Source organism: Tachypleus tridentatus, chromosome 2, assembly GCF_004210375.1.
Source record: "Tachypleus tridentatus isolate NWPU-2018 chromosome 2, ASM421037v1, whole genome shotgun sequence".
NCBI lineage: Eukaryota > Metazoa > Arthropoda > Merostomata > Xiphosura > Limulidae > Tachypleus > Tachypleus tridentatus.
Genome location: NC_134826.1, coordinates 41,341,153 through 41,366,188, shown reverse-complemented (window position 1 = coordinate 41,366,188; position 25,036 = coordinate 41,341,153). Strand labels below are relative to the sequence as shown.

The 25,036-nt window shown below is 30.8% G+C and overlaps 1 protein-coding gene across 13 annotated transcripts in view; it reads right to left on the bottom strand.

The window, feature by feature from the left end:
- Positions 1–24,827, bottom strand: part of LOC143241776 (uncharacterized) — a 31,028-nt gene extending 6,201 nt beyond the window's left edge. Inside the window, exons 1-6 of one of the 13 annotated variants that reach the window (XM_076485033.1) lie at positions 24,662–24,793; positions 22,472–22,555; positions 7,034–7,115; positions 4,614–4,752; positions 2,614–2,690; positions 427–1,668 (exon numbers count right to left, since the gene is read on the bottom strand). In XM_076485033.1, the coding sequence (XP_076341148.1) occupies positions 427–1,668; positions 2,614–2,690; positions 4,614–4,752; positions 7,034–7,096 (1,521 nt within the window). In that variant the 5' untranslated portion in view covers positions 7,097–7,115; positions 22,472–22,555; positions 24,662–24,793. Of the gene's footprint in view, positions 1–426; positions 1,669–2,613; positions 2,691–2,965; positions 3,236–4,613; positions 4,753–7,033; positions 7,116–9,434; positions 9,683–22,471; positions 22,556–24,384; positions 24,535–24,661 lie in introns of those variants that run through there. The other 12 variants (XM_076485011.1, XM_076485057.1, XM_076485017.1 and 9 more) reach the window with 12 other exon arrangements.
- Between the last annotated feature and the right edge of the window lie 209 nt (positions 24,828–25,036).

The window sequence follows — 25,036 nt, the reverse complement described above, 5'->3', positions numbered from 1 at the left end:
ACTATAACAATGAGAAAAACACTAAGAAAGTGACGTAAAGAAATAGAAAGCTCAAAATTGTTATCATAAAATACTAATACTGCAAATTTTGTAGCTACATATAATCATAGGACTTGTAATAAGATAGAGATACTGAAAACTACTATGTTGATAAACTAGCACTGAACAACTACAAACTACTGGATGATTATAAACTTTGGACACAATGAGATAAAACATCAGAAATTTCTGAAATTGGGGACAAACAATTTTTTTTTTTTTTTTTTTTTTTTTTTTTTTTTTCAACATGGGGCCAACTGGTTCATCTTGGCTGTTCCATCCTCTACACTAAATTAAAATAAGTGACCTTATTCATACACTTATCAAGCATTTTCTTAAAATCTCTTAAGTTTACTGGGAAACCATTAAGATTTGATCATAACTTACTTGTGTCACTGCAGACTCTGATGTTTCTTTGCTAGAAGAGTCAATACTCTTCTGTGTAGTAACATCTGAACATAATAATTGTGTATCTGTATCTTTAACAGAACTAACTTCTTTAGAAAGAGTTTCTAATCCAACAGTTTGAGGTTTAACTTCCTCAACTGCAGGTGGAACACTACTTTCTTGACCACTGACAAGACTTTTCTGAACACTTTCAGAAGCATTCATGCCAGCAGTCATTGCTTGGCTACTTTCATCTACAATAACCTTAGACACTGGAACTTCTTCACATTTATTAGTAGTATCATCAGCTGTCTTGGCAGCTGGTAAATCAGTAGCTTTTGTAGTGCTAGACTCATCAGTGCACTGAACATTCTTGTGACTTTCCTGAGACACTGGAATAAGATCAACTTTATCAAAGGCTGCCTGACTGTGTTCTTCAGTAGGTACACTAGACTTTGCAGTTGGTCCTTGAACTTCAACAGGAGTCTTTCCAGAGGCTGGTAGCTCGGTAATTCCTTCAGTCAATAGTGTTTGGTTGGATTCTTTAAGTAGAACCCCTTCATCAACAAGTATTTTGCTAACTTCATCAGAAGTTTTCTCAGAAGGTTCAGGTAGAGCAACATTTTTATCCATTGGAATTTGATCAGGTTCAGTGATAGGTTCAATTTTCTCTGTTAAAACTTCTTCAACTTCACCAGGGGTTTTACCAGTAACTGAACACTTATTCAGTACTTCAGGAGTTGGTAATTTATCAGTTTTTTCAGATGATGGAACTTCCTTTTCTGGACGTTTCTCAAGAACCTCGGTAATTTCTTTAGTAGGTGGTTCAGGTTTTGTTTCAGAAATGGGAACACCAACTAAACTTTCAGCAGGATGTACTTGGTCAGCATCTTTTCCTGATACAGGTTGACTAATGGTTTGAGTAACTGGTATTTCATGAACATTACTACGAACTGCTTCTTGACTGGCTACTTCTTTATTTGGTTCTTTTGAATCAGTTTCTACAGCTTCTTTTACAATAAGTTTTTCACAACTTTCCACAGGAGTTGCTGACACAATTTTAGACTTCTCAGTAAGAACTTCAGGTGTTTTTGCACTGTCTAATATTTCTTCACTTTTTTTTATTTCTTCTTGTTTTGGTTCAACTTTGTTAACAGATTCTGTAGGAGCTGTACCAACATCTTTATTCATATCTTGTTCTTTGACAGTTTGGCTCATGGTATCTTTTACTTCCTCAACCTTCTGGAAACAAAAATATATAATCAAATAATTATCTTACAAATATTTTAGTAACTTAAAAAGTCATCTGTGATTTGTTTTATACATTTGTGTGTGTGTGTGTGTGTGTGTGTGTGTGTGTGTGTGTGTGTGTGTGTGTGTGTGTGTGTGTGTGTGTGTGTGTAAGTTATACACTCACAGACAAATTAACCAAGCTTGGAATTATTTTCATGTTAAAATAAAACATTGTTCACTGTTATCTTTATAACATGTCTAGTAAATCTTTAAACCTGAGCAGATGTTACCAGCATCTGGCCAGAAATTCAGATTTATCCATTAGACAGATGATGACAATATCCAATAAAATTTATGTCACTCTGATGGAAAACCTATCCAAACCACCTTTTATAAATAGCTTGGAAATTTTATAAAGGTATAGTTATAATTATTAGGACATATAACAATAATTCTGGCAGAATTTGCAAAAGAATATGGGTTTAAAGAGTTAACACATCAGCTGACTTACCCTGCATTTATTTGTTCTGATTACAGTGATACTGAAAGATTAGTAAACTAATAACCAAAACAGAAAAATTGTTATTTTAGAATTTTAGGGATGAATAAAAAAATATCTTGTTCTGATCAGTATTTAACATTAATAAAAACAATAGCATGAAGCAAAGCTTCAATTAACTTCAAATTTTAACCAAATAAACATCATCTTTTCTGTGTATAGTTTATCACTTAACCCTGAATATCCTTCAAAAACAATAAAAATAAACAAAACAAATTTAATAAAGAACGGCATTTACTCAGCTTCACTAACAAGTAACGAGAATACAAAACCTTGGCAAATTATGTAAGGACAAAGAAATGTTACAATCAATACAGTATCACTGCAGTATTAACTGCCATTAATTATAAACTGTGAAGAGTACAATGAGATAAATACATAAGTAGAAGCAATACCTGTACTTCTTCCTTAGGTTTTTCTTTCACCGACTTTGAGGAAAGTTCCGACATTGCAGTTCTCAAAACATCAGCAACTGAAATGGAACAGCCAAAATGCTTGATTTCTTCAATAACTAATGCATTCTATTCTAAATTATATGTCTCAGATACAATTAATTATAAACACATCTCTTAATGTTCTTTCAGAAAACAAGTAAATGCCAAAGGAATACTCTCTTAAAAAACATTTATTTTGTACAATATGCACACTACTTGTTTAACCCAACTAGTCAAATATATAAATTTATACTTTGATATCTGTAATTAATAAATATATTATCAAATAATGTTATCTTTCTCTGCTACACACAGGAAAATTATCTTTTCTCTAGCTAGCTATCTCCTATGCTAACACTGTTGAATCAAAATAACAAGCAAATGCCATCCATGTCCATGATCCCACCTATTAAATGGTTTCAAGCAAACTGTATACTCCTTTACTTTTCATTCGCTACTCCTTTCTATACGCACATATACACGTGTGTGTGTAACATAACAAAAAAACTATCACATACACAGAATCTCTACTCATTTAAACTACTTTCACTTTTTGGTAGTTTTCCAGATCTTATCCCTTGATACTGTATACATCAACCAAAATACTCTACAGAGATTACTTCAGAACTCTGTTGTTTTTTTTAAAGACCTGTTTACAAGAGTTGTAAGATGAAAACACTATAAAAACACAATTTCCTGTATGTGTCACACATTGCTAAAATATTTTCAACATCTTTACTTCTAATTTCAGCTTGGCCAGAATTCCACACCTTCTATTTTAAGATGGGGGGAAAACAACTTCTCAAACATTGTCAGTTATTATCACATGGAACAGACTTTGTTGCTCAATACATCTTTAGAATTTATCTGAATGAAGTTTTTAAGTCTCAAGAAGATAGTTATAATGCTGAAAGCTCAAGAAAAATGCCTACAAGCAGCAGTAATGCTAGAAACGTGTACTGTCAAAATTAAAGAAATGGTGATCGTGAATCTTTCTTAAAGCACTGAACCAACTGAAGAAAAATTGATGTGAAACAACAAATACAACTCTTCCTTTAATTGTACTTTGAAAAATTATAAATTAAAGAGTTAACTATATATGGATAATGCAACCTAATTCTTTTGGTTTGTTAAGTACAGTTTCATAATTATAATATCAGAGTTTTTGTTTCAGAGTACGTCAAAACATACAGTCCCAGGTACGTTTGTCAAACAAAACATAAAATCGCACAGGCATTAAACTAATAAAAAATACACACATTAATTAGATGGTGCAACGAACATTAAAAAGACATGAAAAAACACGCTTCTTGAAAGGTGGTGTTAATTAAAATGCACTTACTGAATATCTAATATGAAAATATTAGACAAAATTCTCTTTTGAGTACTAACAATCTCACATGATAAAAACAAGTTAAAGATTACTGCATACCTCTGCTGTCTTTTTCAACATGAAGAAAGTGAAAGTTGTATTTAATAATATTTTTATTAAGCTTAAAAATACCCAAACTTTTAAGTAACCAAGAGTTTTATAGGATAACTACAAAGACATTTCAAAGAAAAAAAAATAAAACTAACATTTATCAGTAAATAATTAACACAAGTTCTCTTTAATAAAATAAAATGTTAAAGAAATGTGTGAAATCTAATAAGATCAATAATTTACAATATAGATAAAAAACAGAACCATGGTTCAATGTAAAACTAAAACATTCCTTTTACAGAAACAAATTACTAAAAACTAGTACTTTTGTTTTGATTATTTTCCTATTGTGCACTTAGTAAATTATTAATTTTTTATAATTTGTTTTTTAATATTTAGTGATTTACAAAAATTGAAGAGGAAGTTCATTTCCCTATAAACCAAATATTTAAAAAAATATTTTAAAAACAATGAATTGGCCTACTTTGGTACAGAAATTAAATTTCAAAATATGACATTTATATATATTATATAAAACCTTTTTCATTCCCATAATCCTCTAAGGTTTGTTTTTCACTTCCAGTTTCTTTTGCTTCAGACTGTGTTGAATCAATGAGACTTTTTTCCTGTTTTTCAGTGGAAACATCTGCTTCAGATGCATTTTGCTTTAGTACATACTGGAACAGAGAATTAATCTATGTAAAACTGAAAACAAAACATAACTCTGGACCTAATGAATATTTAAAAAATTATGTGCAGAATAGCAATGCAAAATGTAACTGCAAAACTTTTAATTTAAAGGAAAAATATTCTCCCTCTTAAATTTGTGCATGTGTGTGCATATATAAACATGGAACTTAATAAATAACAAACACAGAACAATTGTTAAGTCAACCCAATTATTATGTAATTTCCTAACACAATAAGTATGAGAATGTATATATAATTCTTTTTGGGGCAATTTTTGGTGGGAAAATCAGCTTTGAATGCAGTCTCCTCACAGATTTAATGATCTATACATACCACATGTATTAAAATGAACCAGACAATTAAGGGTTAACTGGAATTCAAAATATTTTAGGAATGGTAAGGAAATCTATAGTTATAATTGTAATCACTCCCTCTGTTCACTTTTAAGCAAATCCAATACATGATTATCCATCATGCAAATAATTGGTAATTAGTTTGTGAACATCTGATTAAAGTAGCTTTCACATTTTCAAGTTTGTGACATTTTATTTTAATACAAATTCCAGAAATGGTCAGCATGAAAGCTAGAGGAGACCAGTATAAAAGTTGCAAATTTAAAGTGAAAGTATTTGATACAGTCCTTAGATATCACCAACCTATCTTCTGAAATATTTATTTCCAGGGCATCTTTAGTATCTGAAATCATTTAATGGAATGGAATATGATGCATCTCCCATCCAACATCATCCTATCTATGCTTGATTGGATTTGGGATCCCATAAGCATAATGTACACTTCATTCAGGAAGATACCTCTTTCTCAACCAAGTGAGCATAGTTGAGATGAGCATTGTCATTCATCACACTGATATCAAAGTTAATTACTAAAAGTTGTGGAATTTGGTTCCTATAATGTTCAGTATTAAAAATACAATTTCACAAAATGTAGTAATTAGTAGGTTTATAAATACTTATTCCTTCCCACACTGTGTTTCCATCACTACCATGTGAAACACATTCCTATATCAAAACAAGATTAGATATGGTTTGGACTTTTTGCAAACAAACACATCTTTAAATTATCTGATTCTCACAACTGAGGAAATTTTTTTTTAACTGAAATATTTACCAAATAAAATATGGCATTAAATTTAAATAAATAATAGAGTTAAAAATCCTTGAATAAATTACAATGTATTGAAATATAAAGAAAACTGATGAAAAATTACACTTCACCAACTTACCCAGTTCACGCTGTAATATATGGTGATAAGCAATTTGCTAATATAAATAGCATCTCAACCACTGCTATATCTGTCTGTCTCAACTGGCCTGAAAAGCCCTGGTATTGGGCAAAAGGCCTTGTCAGCACTGAATATAGCAGATATAATGTGGTTGACAACTAGACATATTACTACAGACATGCACAATCTACTTTCACACAGGAGTTTTTGTTAATTTTCCTCTGGCAAATATGCAGTATCTGACCCAGAAGTTTAGATCATTTTGGGCCTTTGCACCACATTCATTTAAAATTCCCATTTCAATAAATTTTCCATGTCAGCTGCAAACCACATTAAAAACATATCTATTAGTAGAATGCCTGTTCCCTTGAACTCTTAAGTTTTGGTTTAATTTTGTGCATTGACAAATAGGTTGCATCTGTGTGTGTATATTTTGTGGTTATAGTTTCTTTTGCACAGATACCAAATTTATTCTTTAAAATAATGAACTTGAACTTTCAATCTCAAAATCAACAGGATACTTACCTAGCCCTATGGCAAATCTACAAAGTATAATCAAAATTGGTTGTGGGAGATGCCAACAGTAGTAAAATTAAATTTTGCATCTCTCATTAGATGCAATTTATATTAACATATGCACAACTGATAAAATCAAATGTTTAAAAAATAATAACTGGTTGCTTCTAAACCAGTTTTTATCATGCACTGAATACCAGACAAAATTCTCTTTCAAACACTAACAATCTCAGATGAGAGAAATACAATAAACAAAAAGACACATAATTAGTTTTTAGTGTATAAAACACACCTTTTTAACCTTTCACCTGAGTATTTTAGTTTCAAACTGAGTTTACTGGAAAAACCACTAATTCCACAGCATGTGTATAAACAGAAACATGAAAACTGATTTTGGTCACGAGATTCATTACCACAATAGAATAACAGAAGAAAAACACAACAACAAAGGAACGCAGATTAGAATAAGTGATTCACAGAGGAAAACATTCAGTTTTATACTTACTAACCTTGAAGAAAATATAAAAAAAGAATGCTGCAACCCCCAACACAAATGGTGCAATAGCTGCCATTGCTCCTTATGAATAACACCTACAAATAATGAAAAAAGAAAGTTTGAAAAGCTAAAAATATATTGAATTACTTCTATTTTTGTCTACTGATTTTTGAGCAATCAGAGAAAAAATAAGTTAAAGATCTGTGAATTAACATTCAAAACTACTAATATTTATCATCTGTGAAGCCTTTTACTTCTAATAATGCTTTCTACAGATTTATTTTCAATCAGTTGAAACAAAGATAATGTTTCAAATAAAAACCAGTGAAATAAGCTCACACACAATAAGTTCCGTAAACTTATCTTTTAAGTAATGAAACATTGATACCTTCCATATTATATGTGTACATTCATATACATGACATCTAGCCCAAAAACATATTTAAGAAAAACAATTTCCCTTTCTGTATCTGGATGCTATTTGGGAAAACATGCACTTAAAGAGCCAATATTAATGGTATAAATTTCCTTAAAAATATATACTTGATATTTAGAATAACACAGTGGAATATTGCTAAAAATCATACAAAATATAACCAAAGCCAAACTAGAATATAAACTCAAAATACCAAATTAATCACTTAGGTTTGTAAATTTATAAGTATGTTCAAGCATACAATTTTTTTTCTCCAGATATTTGCCCAAAGTTCCACAGAGGCAATGTATAGAGCCCATCACTCATATCCTTAATAAAAAAACAGTTATATTCTCACAACCATACTTAATACTGTTCCTAAATGTTTTGTATACTTAAGCTTTCCTTAGTTAAGTCAGGTAAATAAAGTTTATATCTTTAAAAACAAAAAACCAGCTAAGTAAACTTCTACACAGTCACTAATTTTTTACTTGAAAGACTGCATTCCATGTATCAGTTATGTAGTTATATATGTATGAAAGTGGTAGGGCCACTTACAACAGCAAAACTAAACACCACTTAACTATGTGTACTGGTGTTGTGCTTTAGACTTTTTTGAGAGAAGATACACAAGGACTATCTGCATAATACAAAAAAAAGATAGCTAGTCAATAACACCCACTACCAACTACTGGGTTATTATTGCATGACAAGTAGCAGGATTTGATTGTCACTTTTATAGTCCATTAACATTTGGGAGAAACATGATGTGGACCATGAACCCTTGAATTCATAGTCTAAGCAAACTTAGGCAATGCTTGGCTCCTGTTCACAAGCATGTGGGTAATTTACTCATAATTGGTCAAAAATTATTACCATCTACCTCAGGTATACACATCCACATAATCAAAACATAAATTATTAATATTTCCAAATTTATTACCTTGATTTCCTGTATTTTAATCTTGTAAAAAAAAAAGAAGAAAGAATGAAACATTCATTAATCATGTTTTTCATCATTTTAGCTAGGCCTGATTAAGTCAGAATAACATTACTTTAGAATTTTCTCCTTGAAAGCTATTCACTGAAATGAAATTAAGTTTGAATCATAAGTTTAAGTTATTTGTTCTCTTACTAGTGTTGGTTTGTTTGTTTATGATGGTCTTGCAAAACCACACAAGGGCTACCTTTTACTACCATTTCTGATACTGAACTAATAGACTGAAAAGAAAGCATCTAACCAACAGCACCAACCATGAGTTCTAACCAAATGGTTGAATTTTGGCTGCCACTCTTACAACACACCTAGAGCTCTAAAGTGTAGAAAAGGTAAAGCACCATCAACAACAGAGATGGGTGATAATTAGAGGAATTTGCTGATCAATTAGATGTCAGACTTGTACATCAATTAAATTCAACTAATTGATTTTTTTCAACGACACATGAATAGCAGGAGTGATAATAAAGAACAGTAATAATTGGAAACACTAATTTCAGTTAGTGGATTATTTTTGAGTCTTGACTATCAGTTACTCTGAACAATATTGAATTAATGTAAAATAATAACAATACATAATGGTAATATTTTATTACTTTGATAACTGAAATAACTGAAAATAGTAATAATTACAAACATTAATTTTAATTAGTTGATTCTTTTGCATGACACAAATCTATGCTCATAGGTAATTTCTTACATCAATTAATCAAATTAATCACCCACATCTATTCTTCAATCTCATACACCTTTCCTACACTAGTGTTCAGAAATCTGTAAGAGTCACCATACGAGAACTGTATAGTTCAAGCCAATATTCTTACATTTTAAATTTAGTTATATCTGATAGTGATGACGAATTAGCATATATTTAAAATATATAAAAAATAAAACTGAAATTTTGGTTTTATGACACCTACTATATATAAATCAAAGGAACAGAAAAGCAGCAACTATATTTAATTATTTATGCAATTTAACAGTTTGAATATATTAACCTACCTCTAGCCTAAAGTTCTGTAATTATAATTAGCAAATATATACACAACAGAGAACCATCAGTCTGAATTAAATACAGTATTTACAAATTATATTGTCTGGATTCACATACATGTATGGTAATAGTAGTAACCAAAGCACAAAAGAAAACCAAAACCTTGGATGGATGCCAAGACACGCTACTTCCCACACAAACTACGAGTCAAGGTAAGTGTTACATCAAACACATTGCACCAATACTTGTGTGGTGATGAATGATAAAATTTGCCAGGTAATTGTGCACTGGCACAAAACAGTGTTAATACACTGTGAACAAAGAGTAACACTAAACCTTCCTTTCCATCAATTAACTAAAAGTTTAAGAGTATCAATAATATCACAGGCTCCTACAAAAATTTCATCTCAACTTAGAGTTTTCAACAAAAACAAATTCCTCTTTTGTATGACATTATCAACCCTATGAAAAATCTTTTATATGACATTTTACAAAAATATTTCACATGTTAATATATATCTGCACGAATTTTGGAAATATTAAAATCCACTTCATTCAGTAATTTTCCTTGCTTCAATTTTCTTATAGCAATGCTGGTGATAATGTATGGTTAGTGGTGTTATAGGTACTGTTAATATAAAATCTTTTAAGGCTAAAGTAAATGTTGCATTATGTGCCCTGTAAAGGGTATAAACTGGATTTGGCCAAAGAGAATATTAATTTACTAACACAAATTCTTTATTAGCCCCTTTTATGACTTCTTTAGATTCAGTGGGGATAATACATGTACTGTGTGTGTATCATGAAGTTTATCAGGATATAAACAATTCATGTAAAAAGAGACTGCAGGTCATAAAGTAAAATACTGATTTTATTTTCATGAAGATGGGGTAAGAGAGATGGACAACCTTATTCAAAATAACATTTATAATCTACTATCAGAAATAAAACACCATCTTCAAAAATTTGAAAAGTAATTAAAAGAAATTCCATGAGTGACCATTTTTGTTTAAATAAGAGGTTTTTTTGTTAAAACCATAATTTTTAGTACCTGTCAAGTACACAGAGTAATAAAACAAGATTTGGTACTACATTAAATCAAAACTAAAGCATTATTTAGTAACATAACTACTCTTCCTCTGCCAGTCAATTGAAAAGCACTGGTTCACAAATAAAGATAGACTAAAGACTAACATTCTTGTGTATCATGTCATCATAATGATTACACCAATAAGGTAACCCTATAAAAAAAATTACAGAGTTTACTTCAGCTCTTTCATTGTTTCACTGTTACACAACCTTGTTAAAGACAGGTTTATTTTCAGATACAGAATCCAAAACACAGAGACATGTTTTAATATTTTACTCCTTATTTCAAAACTTGAAAGTGGTAAACTATGAAAAGTAATATCCCTTCTTTATGATATTCAATATTTGAAACCTTTTACTTCAAGTAGGTTTCAGAACAGCTGATATGGCATTGACACTTTTACTAATAAAGCAGAAAACAACATTTCTACCTAGGACAGTCAAAATGTAATAAAAGTGTAAATACCCCTACCAGCCATTCTGAGATACTATGTATAGTTAATATCAAATCTTTCAAGGCTGAAGTATATGTTACTTTGAGTGCCACATTTGGGTACAAGCCAAATTTTTAAATTCTATAACAAGTTGATTAATCCAGTTTGAATCTTGAAAATCCTGACCAAATCAAGTGTATGATATTCTGGATGTTGTATGAACAAGGGCACTAACAAGGGTTTAATTAAAAAACAAAGTAAATAAAATATATACAAGTTGTTAAGATTTTATGAATATTGTTACATACATCTAGAAAACCTGATTCAATAACACAATCCATTAACACCGTACTCAACTTAGTGATTTGAAAATTGAATCATAAAAAGTTAAAAAGGTAAATTTCATGGTGTGATGCCATATATAGTAGAGTATTAGTGTACTTAGTTCTTACAAACTTATACCATACTGTAGTTTAGCTCACAAGTGTGCTGCTAAATCCTATCCTTGAGACATGCAGTTAATGCAAATGAAACAAAGTGAAAGTTCAATGGTCTACAAGAATAATAGAGCCCTTCAACAATTCCAATACAGTATGTTTTTTTCCTTCACTTCCTTTCTTTAGATTTCTATTTCTTTTTTTATTTTGTTCCAGGTTTGTTTGTTTTCACTTGCAGCACAAAGCCATCTATTTATATGATCTACTACACTCTACTTAAAGAATAAACAAAAAGCACCAATCACAACTGTAGTAAAGGGTACCATACATTACTCTCCTTTTTGTGATGATTATTTACACTAACATATTACATTTTAAAACTTAATAAATTTGTTGTATTACTCTCTTGCAAAATGCATACATTTCTGGCAAACTCATAAGCAACAATGTAGCCCCTGGTCCCATACATATGTCCCTCGAAGAGAAATAATTAGGTATCTATAATATTTTAGTCCATTGTATTTTCTTTTACTTTCATCCATACAATACACACACACAGAGTTTATATAAGATAATTTAATACCTGACAGTCTTACGATTTCCTTTGATTTCAGAGCACAAAATATCATTCTTGTTCAGAACAACTAAGACTAAAGACAAGTTTTTACAATGAATCTCCAAGTTAATCAAACAAATTGTGTAATTTTTTTTTGGTAAGAAAGAGTCCACACAAGGTCCATAAATCTGAAAAAGTTGAAATAAATGTATTGGGATTTATCTGGAGACTCTTTAGTTGTGGCTTTTTCTGTGGAAATGATGGTTATGGTTTTGTATTTCATAAAATTAACTTTAGTAATTGTTGTCCAACCAGTTATGGTCAGTTTTGCAACTGCTCAAAATTTAACTCTTTGGTTCACAATGGAAAACAGCTTTATGAAGAAGTCATTCTACATCATACATTCTTCTTCAACCCTTAGTTCTCCTTTGATATTCTGCTTTATCATCATCAATTTCACTGTTCTCTACCACAACTCGTAACTTCTATAGTCTGCACCCTCTTCATCATCATCACTAACATTTTCAGTGTCCTCAGCATGTTTGTTTTCATCATTTTTGTTATTCTGCATTTCAACCCTTTCTCTGTAAACAATATTCAATGACCTAAAACTGATCATGCTTTATCACCCTGCACTGAGTTGCTCCTGACAAATTGCTTTGTCAAGGTTTATCACTGTGGAGGTTTTCTAGAGTATCAGTCTTCAGTTATCTTGCAGTAAACATTTTTGACAGACTTATCATGTCAATATGTTAACTTTGAGAGGACAGCTGTGGCAGTACTGGTTATTGTTCATTTAGAGGAAGCTAATCATTAGAATAGTTTGAAGTGAGCACTAAACACATTATAAATGTTGAAGGTAGGCTTTTCTTCTTTTAGCCATATAGAATTTTGATTTATTAACAGAAACTATTTTTTATCTTCTTTTATAACTTGCTTTCTCTGCATTTGATTCTCTGTCTTGAACACTTCCACATTTGCTAGTAAGCTTTGAATCTCATACTTACTGATTTCTGTCCTCCAAGATATTTGTAGTTTTGAGTGAAGATCTGCTAGTTGTCCTTAAAGTTCCTGGTGAGTACTGGCTTTACAAGAATTTCTGTAGAAATTTCATTACAATAACATGACTTCAGACAAGGTTAAGAATTTTTCCATTTACAAAATGCTGATACACACCTACAGAGGAAGGATAGATGGAGTGAGCCAAGTGAAAACCTACACAATAAGAGAAATCATATCTCTTCTCCAAAGACTGGATAAAAGCCAAGCGTGAAGACAAAGAACATGAAGTGCAAGACACAGAATTGGTAACTGGGGATTGGGTAATATGGGATGTGGTACAGGAGGGAATAGTTATAGATAAGTAAATGAGGAAATCACAGTTGAGCTAGATAGGAGGAAGCAATCAGAAAGGCCTGGCACAAAGTGGCATGAATAAGGGAAATAACCAATGAAGCAATCAGACAAGATTTCAAACATACAAGTACTTGTGTGACCAATCCTGGCATCTGTAGCTGAAACATGAGGATGAGATAACAGGGACTAAAAGAGGGGTAACTGGTGATTGAGGGTGGTGGTGAATGCATCAATGTGAAGAAAACAGATTACAAAGGCACCTGAAAACAAGAGGATGAAAGGACCACTCCATCAAGTAAATCTTATCAGGGCAAGGAAGACAATCTGCCACAAAGTTGAAAAAACTCAGGAAGTAATATGCAGTTAAATGAATATGTTGCACATGGGACCAATATAGGAAATTAATTGTGTGAAAACAGAGATCTTAGCCAGATGCCTCCTTGGTGATTGATACCATTAAATTATTAAAATGGACCATTACCAGACAATGTCTGGCAATGGAAAGAATGTGCTCCAAAGCCTGACAAATGGCAAGGAGATAAAGGATGTTGTTATGTAAAGACTATTTGTTGACAATCAATGACCCAAAGCCTCTTTGTGATCCATCCATGCACCTCAGCCCTGAAGGGTATATCTGTAAAGAGAAGCAACTCCAGAGGAGGAGAAGGAATCGATACACCCACCAATGTGCAAATCTTGTCCAACCACCAAAAAAGATAATTTACAAAAGAAGAAGGAATGGTAATGGGAGCATCCAGGGATTCTGAGCAAGATTCCATTGATTGTACAGAGTCCACTAAAGGGAGTGCATGTGTGCATGGCCAAGAAGGATTATAGAAGACCACATTCTCAAAAGTAACAAAACCTTGCATACAGAAAATTAGGGAGCAGACAAAGTATGGTGAGCTGACAGTTTCACAGAATGGAGCCAGAGAGGAGTAGGTTGGCCCAGCTGAGGTAAGTACTGAAAAATACACCTAAATGCACAAAGTATAAGGTAAGAAGTAGGAAGGACTTCTCCAATTTGACCAACCAGCCCATCCTAACAGCCAGAAAAATGAGCTGATGAGTATGACTGGCAGACACCTGTTTGTGATGGGCCAGAAGTAGTCAGTCATTCATGTATAAATGAAAATGCAGTCTCTCAATGGATGAATTGACGATAAAGACAAAATCATACAGAGATGGGAATAAGCAGATAAGCATTGGAGACATCTATCTTGGTCAGCCATAGATCTGGAGAAAATGCCCATTTTAGTGTGAGATAGGACTCCATGATGACTTGTGGGAGATGAAAAAAACAACTGAGGCAGAAAAGATCAATGTTGGGCCTTCAGCAACTGGCTGTTTCTCATTTTGCATGTAGAAGTTATCTTTTAACATGTCTTCTAGCTTTATAAGAAACATTATTCTTAGTAGGCTAACATCTATTTGACTACCATATAAGACCATGGCACATTTGACAGATCACAGATTACATTGTTCACTGCAATTAAAACTATACATTACATACAATGATTGATCATAGTTACATCAGATGCTGCAATGTGCCACTGTTATGCATTTGGTTATTTGGATTTAATGAGTTAAAAATCAAGTTTATTTGAGAAATCATAGTAATAGTCATTAAAATACAAGGACAGGAATCACAATTAATCATTCACAAGTTTTACGGATCTAGAATTTGGTTATTCTATGAATTAAAAGAGAAATAAAGGTAAAGTTATCTTAACAGAAACAGTTTTGATAATCGATAACCACATTTTAGTCTTGCAGAAAAAAAAATAAATTGTTGTGACTGTCGTTTTAATGAATTAACATACACACTAATATATCTTACATTTATTTAAACCACAATACAAGAAACAAGACAACTAAAAACCTCAACATAATAGTCATGGACAACAAGGTACCATATAGTCTGTCCCATTCTCTAAACTAAAACTATTTAAAATCCTCAAAAGGCAACCCTTATCATTCATGTAGTTATCAAGTGTTATCCTAAACTCACTTAAATGTTCTGCCTCTACAACATCAAACTGTTACAAAAATACAAGTGTCTTAGCTGAAGATGACTCCAGCCTTGCCATAATTTGTATTTGTGCTGTACTCCTACCATTCACACCATTACATATGAAAAAAGATATATTAATACTATCAATTTCCAATCTTAGATAACTCAATAAGATTCCCTCTAATTCTTCTTTTCTAATAAGAAAACAACTTCTGAAAGCTTAACCTCTCCTGACATGACTCCTCCTCCATCCTGGGCATCATTCTTGTAACCCTCTTTTAAGCCATTCTGTAAGTAAGAAGCCCAAGAATGGACACAATATTTCACATCACCCCTTTACATTTGTATTCAATATATCTGTAGATACAACCTAAAATCCTATTTGTCTTACCACTAGCAACAGCATATTGCTTGGATGGCAACCAATGGCAATCAACTATCATACTAAGATCCTTTCATTTCATGACATAAGGTTATTTTCATCCAAATTATATTTATAATTCAAATTATGATAACTCACAAGCATCATCTCACATTTATTATAATTAAAACCCAACTTAACTCACTAAATGATCGAAATCCTTTTGTAAAGCAGTAACAACATCCTCACAGCCAGTAACAACCAATTATGAAGCTTCTTAAACAGTCATTTAACTATATTTGATCCTACGTAATTTATATTATACATATTTCTGAGAGAAAATATGATTTAAGTGGACAGCTATCAAGAAACACTGCAGTATGTTAAAAAATAAAAATAAGGTATCTTGGTTGAACTATTTACGTAAAATCCATTTTAGAATAAGTTTTTACTAATCTTAAAGGTACGATCAATCACAAATCTTTAAAACTTCTACATGAAGATTTCAAATAATCATAATTTTTTATGTATTTTTGACACAAGAAAGTATACTAACACTGAACAGTTAACTTCATTAATCGATACACCTGACTACTTATGAGCATAAATTACTTTTCTTACAGAGAATAATCAGTTAATCAAAATTATGATTATACCAACTCATGTCCCAAAAATAATCAATTAATCAAATGGGTGCTTCCACTTATTACTATTCAGTTATTCCAACAACCCAAATTTCACCTGAAAATAACTAATTAGTTTAATGTAATGATTAAAAGGTTACCACATTACTATTATTGAAAAGCTCCAACTGAATCTTTTCAAACTTTCAGTCAGGTTACATACATTATTTTACAAATAAAATTGACACATTCAACTAAAACTTCAAAACTATTAGTGACAATGAGATGTTTTAGTTATTATTTCACAAGTCTTCCATTACCAAGTAGTTGAAATATGAGTAGATAGTTTTTGTTTTGTTTTTGTATATTATCAACTCTACAACTCATTATAAGTAGGTTATATAACATCCAGAAGAATTATTTTGATATAAGAAATGTCCAAAACTCTGCCTTTATAAAAACTAACCAAAGCCATTCTACAGTTTAATATGCTAGAAAGTTCAAAGACAAACTTAAAAGGCCCTACCTGAATTATAGGTCAGTTTCAATATGATTTAGTATAAAATAAATCACACAGGTATATATACATATCAACAAGGCAACAATTTTTTACAACATTGCTTACTATTATTGGTCATATATTTTTATCTTAATATTTATGTCAACTAACTGTTAGTGTATCAGTCTGGTTACAAGTATGGATAACTAATCAGTTTAAACATGTAACAAAATCTTATCTTATTTTGGAACAAGTTAACAACATGCACATACAAAAAAAAGCCTCTTTTATCTTAAATATTTTTTCAAAGTCCAACTAACTTACTAATTGTTTAATTAAAAATAATTAAAACAGTTGCACAGTTGTGTACGTGTCTATTCTTACACATGCAAGTATTTTACTTTCGTAATGGAATACTACCAAATTCTTTTCCCAAGGCTAGTTTGTTTATTTCAGCAATTTAAAAAAATCCTTTAAATAAAAAATGTATAACAGGCAACTTTCCAGGACACATATGCTGTTTTAGGTACCTTTAATCTGTACGTTGCAAAATACTTGTTGTCACTTCTGTACTATATTTTATCACTGCAGATTAATTTATTAAAAAAAAAAGCTAGTAATTTTGCAAGTTCCTACACAATACATCTAAATAAAATAAAAATAGGTCAGGCAATAATAAAAGCAGAACCTTTAAACAACAAAATGTGATACTATCAAAAGTGAATGAGAAATAATGCAGATTTGACACTTGTGTGAAATAATACACATTTGACTGACATGTTTGTGTGTAACAGCAACTTTATTTAGCTACATTAGTAGTTTCTTATAGTTTTGAATTTTTCATAATTATTCACAAAAGTTCTGAAACAACTGAATGTTCAACAATATTCATTTTTGGTATCAACAGTGAACAAACACAGTGTTTTTCTACTGACAATTAACTCTCAAAATTAGAAAAATGCATGTTTTAATATTGAAAAGTACAGGATTATTTACTTAGGATAAGGAAATTTGGGAAGAGTTTTATAATTAAGTTAGAAAGTATAGGAGAATTAAAGGCTCATTCTGTAGATTCCCATTTTATTGAAATACTAAGTGTTTAAAAAACAGATGTCATATGGTCTGTTACTTGGATGTTTTTTTAAATTTAAGACTATGGTTTTTCATATCCTCATGTTTTACTTTACAATCACAATGCTGATGCTTTAATATCTTGATGACTTAAACAATAACACTGTTGCTTTTTAAGCACAAAAGTCCCATTGGACTATCCACAGTTGAGATTGGATTCATGCAAAACTGCAAGTTTTATCATTATAAGTTTGAAAGGGAGCCTTAAATAATAGTAATAAAAAATACTATTTCTGCTACATATTATCAAAACATGTGTGATCATAAATAAAACAGTATTTTTTTGCAATATATGAAAGTTAGTAAACAACTAGTATGTGTGCAGTTCCTAATTTTTGTTTTGTGGTTTACAAGTGTCTTGTTATGTATACAAGTATTTACACAAAATAATTTTCTATACATACACTTTGCTCTTCAGTTTTACACTCATAATATTAGTTAAAAAAACTTATTATCACTCTCATTGCTGGTAGTTTAGATATGACATTATGCACAGAAAATTGCAACGTACAACAGATTTTCAAGTCATCTACTCTTCTAAAACAGGTGATAAAAATAGCCGAGGTTTTGCTGGGCAAAAAGATAATAAAGAAAATATTCTGAATAAACAGACATGCAAGATCATATGATTTTCTACTATATGCATTTACTAAAGTAACAATCCCAGCTTAGAGTTACGACCTTTGTTTATGACAATATATATTATCCGGATTTATCAGACAATACAAAGGAAGCTACAGTACTGCAATTATTTGTGGTTTAAGAGAGAAACATATTATGATGATAAAACTTATCCTGTTTGGGTTACAAGAAAATTTCAGCTAATTTAATTAAGAAATTTAACAGTTATCGGATTTATCAAACTTCATGCTATCAGACCCACTGGTTTTCAAAAAATAGTTGTACGGTAAACCTTTCTTTATCATTTTGTTTGCTCAGATCTGAACCCCAGAACTCTTGTACATTAGGCCAGTGCTCAACTGAGCTAAAGGGTTAACCCTTTAGTAGTTGCTATCAAGGCACTTGTTTAACAACTCAAACAACCACACTGTTTGACACAACAGCGACTTTTGTTGTTAAAAGGATAAAAGGAACACATGGCATCAATTATGTTGGATAATCAACTAATAAGACTGAAAAATTAAAAGAAACAGGATTAAATAAAGTTTTGAGGAGACTTATAATCTTGTGCTTGTTAAAGAACAGCTTCATCTCCTCTTGAGAAAGAACTGTTCAAGATGAAAGTTAAATATGCTAGTTAAATGATGAGGTAATTGAACTGATAAAAGTACTAGAAAATATGCGAGATAATGAAGTGCATATAAAATGTAAGAAAAAAGCAAAAGCTTATATAGCTAGCTAATAGCAAATCTAGAGGCACATGAGTAATCCACTGGTAAAAAAACTGAATTGTGGTTTGGCAGTAACATACATTCCAGTGAACTGCTTGGAATGGCTAGAAACAATAAAATTTAGAAGTGTGAACAGTGAGAAAAACGTACCTATAGCTGAATATCTGGACATACATTTAGGGTTTTACTAAACCTGTAACTTCATGCACGAAAACCATTTTCACATTTATAATTACTCTTTCAATAAGTCTTGAGTTATGATAAGATTCATGAGTAGTTGCAATTGTTTTTGATCCTGCATAAAAGTTGAGATAATTTTATCATACTCTCAAAATAAGGAACTTGCACAGGCTATCTGTTAGAAGATATTTTCAATTGGTCAATAAACTGAATTCAGAGTGGTAATACTTAATGTAGAAATAGTTTTAAAAACTTTGTGATCTATGTTTTACCTCTTTTTCTTTTCATTACAGGCTCAGTATAATATACACAAGTTAGTCTACACATTTGCACATGTTAAGTATTTGCACTATAACTTTTGATACAGCATGTGTACCTTCACAAAGTTTGGTAGACTTTTAGTAATGATTGCAAGTATTTTGTAAACAAAAATTCAGATTTTTTAATGAAATATTTTTACTAAAAATTTGTGAAAATAGTCTCTTTCATTATTAGTCTGAGTGCAAAGTGATTTCATCTAATGATCAAAAATATTCTTTGTTCCAAAAATCTCAAATATTAGTTACTTCATCTCTGAAACATCTTAACTACATTTTAAACATTTATTTTCAGTAGTACTTTATATTCTGTTATTTTCTAATCTCTGTGTGGGGTCTATCACTTAATCAACCTTGTAACCATCATAAAAAGTAGGAAATATAAATTATCCTTTTTATGCAATAATGACTATATATTACACTATGAAAATACAAATATTTAGTCTAAGTATCTCAAGTCTCATAATGCTACACATTTACATAAACACACACATTTTATGCACTGATCTTCCAGTAATGCCCAGTTAACATTACATAACTTGAACTCGCACTGTCAATATAAAATTGACCTTTAGTCTTCCATGTCTTGGCTGGATTTTAGTGGACTATTATTTTGTAATACACAGTCATTTTGATTATTATATTATGACTTATTTTTCTTAAAATATAGAACAATAAATAAATAAATAATGACCCTTGTATTCGGTTGTTGCTAGACATATGTTGCTAAGCCTTTTAAAATTTTACATGTGTAGGATATAAAAATTTTTTTAAAGGTTTTATATATACAGTTGAATGACAAAAAAGTCATAAATAACTACACTGATACCACAAAATTCCCTTATAATATATTAAGCTTAGTAAGTAAGATGTATTGAGGTTTTAAAATATATGAAACTTCCAGCAGACTAAAGACACAATGTACCTTCTTGTCAACTTGACTAAACAAATGTGGTAGACTTTTAACAGATTAAAATGGACTAAGAAAAACCACTCTGGGTACATCCTAAGCTGTTGATTGGTTATTCACATGTCATATACTGTAGTAATAGTACAGAAGAGACTGTTTCAAAAAATGAAAATTGAATGGGGCCACCATTTTTGATTCAGCACATAAGCCACATCTCAGCAAAATAAAGATATTAGTAATTTGATTTCTTAACTTGAACAAAACTACAGACTTAGAATTTTAACATCAGAAACATCTAAACATCACTGCATTCAGCATACTAGGTGTTCTTTTAATATTGACTTTTAAATTAAGAAATTAACTCATATAATATTAAAGTTTGAAATATAATCTACAATTTGATTTCAAACTTACTGACACAAATTTGTAAAACAGAATTCTGAATGCAAGTCAACAAATGAAATGACAAAGCTTTTGACCCATGACCCATAGTGAAGGGTTAGTAGACATTTTGCATGTTGCTGACTTTAGTTCTATGTGTATAAAAGCTGTTAGACAAGTAAATATTTAATTATTGTTGTTCAATGCAATACAATATTGTATGTACACTTTCTTGTAACCTTAGATTTGAATATCATGTTTATTCATAATTCAGTGCTTCATTCAACTAGATACATATTAGATAGGCTTTATGTTTACAAACAGTAATCATCTATTTAGATGGTTCTTCTAGTGCAAGATTTCACAAAGGAATGCCATTTGTATATGAAAATCACATCTATGCAGAACAATAATCAAAATGGAAATACATTATTCATGTGATAGTGTAACAGTTCGTGAAATATACACAAGATCTGAAAAAAAAAAGTAAAAGTAATAGACTGAGTGATGAGGTAGAATAGCACTCAACCCTTAGAAACAAATACTAAATATTAAATTATCTAAATGTATCTTTTCTCACCCAAAAACATTTAACTAATACCAAACCTTTCACTAGTGGCATCAATATTCTAAAACAGCTTTTTCTCATAAGCAAGGTAACAGTTTTCCTTCATCTCTTAAATAAATTTTAAGAACATTTGTCATGTTTGTTTTTCCTGTAATAAGGCTTCTATAAAATATTGTTTATAATTTACATGGACTAAAAATTCTTGATGTGAGTTGCATTTTGGGGAAATCTACACTTTACCGCAATTTACAGAGCAAATGCTAACATATGATATTTAACAACAACAAGGTGTTTGTTGTTCCATCCAGGCTATCCCATCTGCTGAACTAAACTAACAAATAAAATCTCAAGGTCAGCCTTTACCATTAAATATTCATCAAGCCTTCCTTTAAAGACATTTACATTTACTGCATCTGAATGCAATTCATTCAAAAACCGACCACTGCTAGAAAAGTGAAACCGTCTTGGATGAAGTTAACTCCTACCCTGCCAAAATTCATACTGGTGATCTTCTAGTCTTACCTTTCTCATTGTTGAGTATGAAAAGAAAAAAGTGATGTATTGATTCTATCAGTTGCCTTAACAATCATTAAGACTTACTCCTAACTCTTCCTTCTTTTTTAAAGAGAAAACCATTTCAGAGCCCTTAAACTGTCTATATCTTGTCATACCAACAGTACATTGCTTGGATGGTTTAAAAGGCTCACCCACCAAAAAAACAAGTTTCTTTTCTTTTGTTATACTGCTAAGGATACTGTAATCATAATTAGTCAAATTAAAACTCACATGTATTACATTGCTTGCACTTATTATAGTTAATAGCCATGTTTCACTTACCTGCTAAACTCACCAAGTATAAATATTTTTATACAACTGCAGCATCCTCTTCATGGATAGCAATACCCAAGCCCTTAGCGTCATCTGCAAAGGTGAGCAATTTATAGACTATTCCTTCATCTATTTCACTGATGAAAGTCGAAAAAGAGCAAAGGTCTCAATACTGAGCCCTGAGGTACACCATACAATGGCCATCAGTTTAAACTTTAGTTTTATTGATATGAAGCTGTTAGTGAACTTGCTTCAATCAAATGAGATAACCTGAACCGATACAAGAAGATATTTCATAACTTCAACCAAAAGTTCTGGAAGAACATAATAAATGCTCACAGACATTTATGTAAAACAGCAAGCATTGTAGAACTGCTGTAGAATTCATGCAGTACTGCAAATATTTGATGCAAGTTCATATCTCTTGTAAGTCATAGAAACAGTCTCCTTTGAAATCAGTACTCCAGTATCACTTGCAAACCTCTGCCAATTTTCTCTGGCTTTGTCCTGCTTATGCATAGTTCACTACATGCTGGCCACATGAATTTTCAATCTCCTGCTAGAGTTCAGCATTCAAACCACAATTTTAAATTTTTATACAGCACATATAAATAATGTCCCATTACACTGTGGGACCTACTAATGCTCAGCTAGGTTGTGCTAGCCCTTTTTATTTTTATTACTGAAACAAAGCTTGTTATTAATAAATCTAGAACAAAAGTAACTGAATGTCTCCTAAAGCAAACAAAGCTTCTACCACTTTGTTTTCAGTTTAATAAAACTGAAAATAACTTTAATAAATAATATAGTTTATTTGGACATAAAAATGTGAAGCTATTGTATGTAAGAAATATAGTTGTCCAAATCATGATGAAATGTGCTACAGAATTACTCTTATAGTTACACAATTAGTGGAATTTGCTAATTTATTAATCACTGGCCTAATTAATTGATTATATTTAATCAACTGATTATTTCCATAAGATTTGGACAGTTGGAATATTCAAAAACATTACTTTTGATTAGTAGTTTATTTTTGTGTTTTAATGCCAGTCAAGTAAGTTGAACAATTTGAATTGAGTGAAAACATGACAGAAAAATCATAATGGCAATATATCAATTATTAAGATAAATATGAAATAATCAAAAACAGCAATAATCAGAAACAATGATTTTAATTAATAATTTATTTTTATGACTGGTTAATTTAATTGTAATTTTGATTAACCAGTTATTTTATGTAATGCTAATCATATTCACCACTTTGGCCTTATTTCTGTAACATTTCCTATGGTGAGACCCTCAAACCCTTAAGCAAATAGGAGGTGAATATTTCATTTCTTAGTACTAGTGAAACCATCTTCTCCAAATTCCAAGAATTTTCTTCTGTGTTTCACCTAAGTTTTCACTTTCTCTATTTTACTGGCTGGCATTCAAACTAAGTTCAACTTTATATCATACCAATATAATTAATGCTCTAACCTTCCTTCTGAAATAATGAATGCCCTTATACAAATATTGACTTTTGACACTAGGTTCTTCATTTATTAAACAAATTTTTATTCATAATAAGATTTGTCTTTATGTATGCATAAATCCCATTGTATTTGCAACACACTACTAAAACCTACTAAAGTATTTCTACAACACTCGAGTTTATCAATACAGAAAATAAGATTTGCCTTTGAGAGTTTAGATTCTAACTTCTAGATCTTGTAAATCACTATATGTAAGCAAAAAAACCTTACAAAAACCTAAAAATTTAATTAGACTAAACCCTTGCATTATTAATTGGGTCAAAATTTAGCTTTTTAAAGAAGTTTTTCTAAACTTTTATGCACATAATAACTTGTGGATATGCGACTTCGTTAAAAACGTATTAAAAACTTAAATACTAAAATAAAAGTGCAAAATACTATTACCACTAGTGTTACACGAAAAGGTCAAACAGAAATCAGCAAATGCAATTAGTCTCAGGAACGATATTTTCATTAATGATGGGGATCCCTTTATATTTTATTAAAAGTTTTTGTATACAATACGAATGATTTCATCAACACTTTATAACGGGTGTCATAACATAGCAAACAAAAATAAATTAATGACAACGTGATATACTATGTGGAACCTACCGGTACTGAACAGTACGAAAATTTAAATTTAGTTCAACTTAGATGTTAATTTAAACCTTAAGCCTACCTTTACTTTCGCTGATGTTTATAAATTGTAAACGGCAGAAATAAAAAGGAAATAAAGGACTTGCTATCAAATTCCACTATTTATAAATTTGCTAAATCACTTTCTTCCTTACGTGTAGATACACTAACCGGTTACACAGTACACAAACTACGCGTCGCTTTTGTCGCAATTGTATCATTAGAAATATATATAGTCTTGTGCCAATGATATCTAATGAAAAACACAGATTACCACTTCAGGATATTATTTTCTAATTAATATCACAAACAAATAAAATTTTTGAACAAGAACACATTACCTTTTTATTCATTTGTTATTTCAAAACGTTTATTATGCGCTAATATCACAATTCAAATTTTGAAAAATAGCACCAGC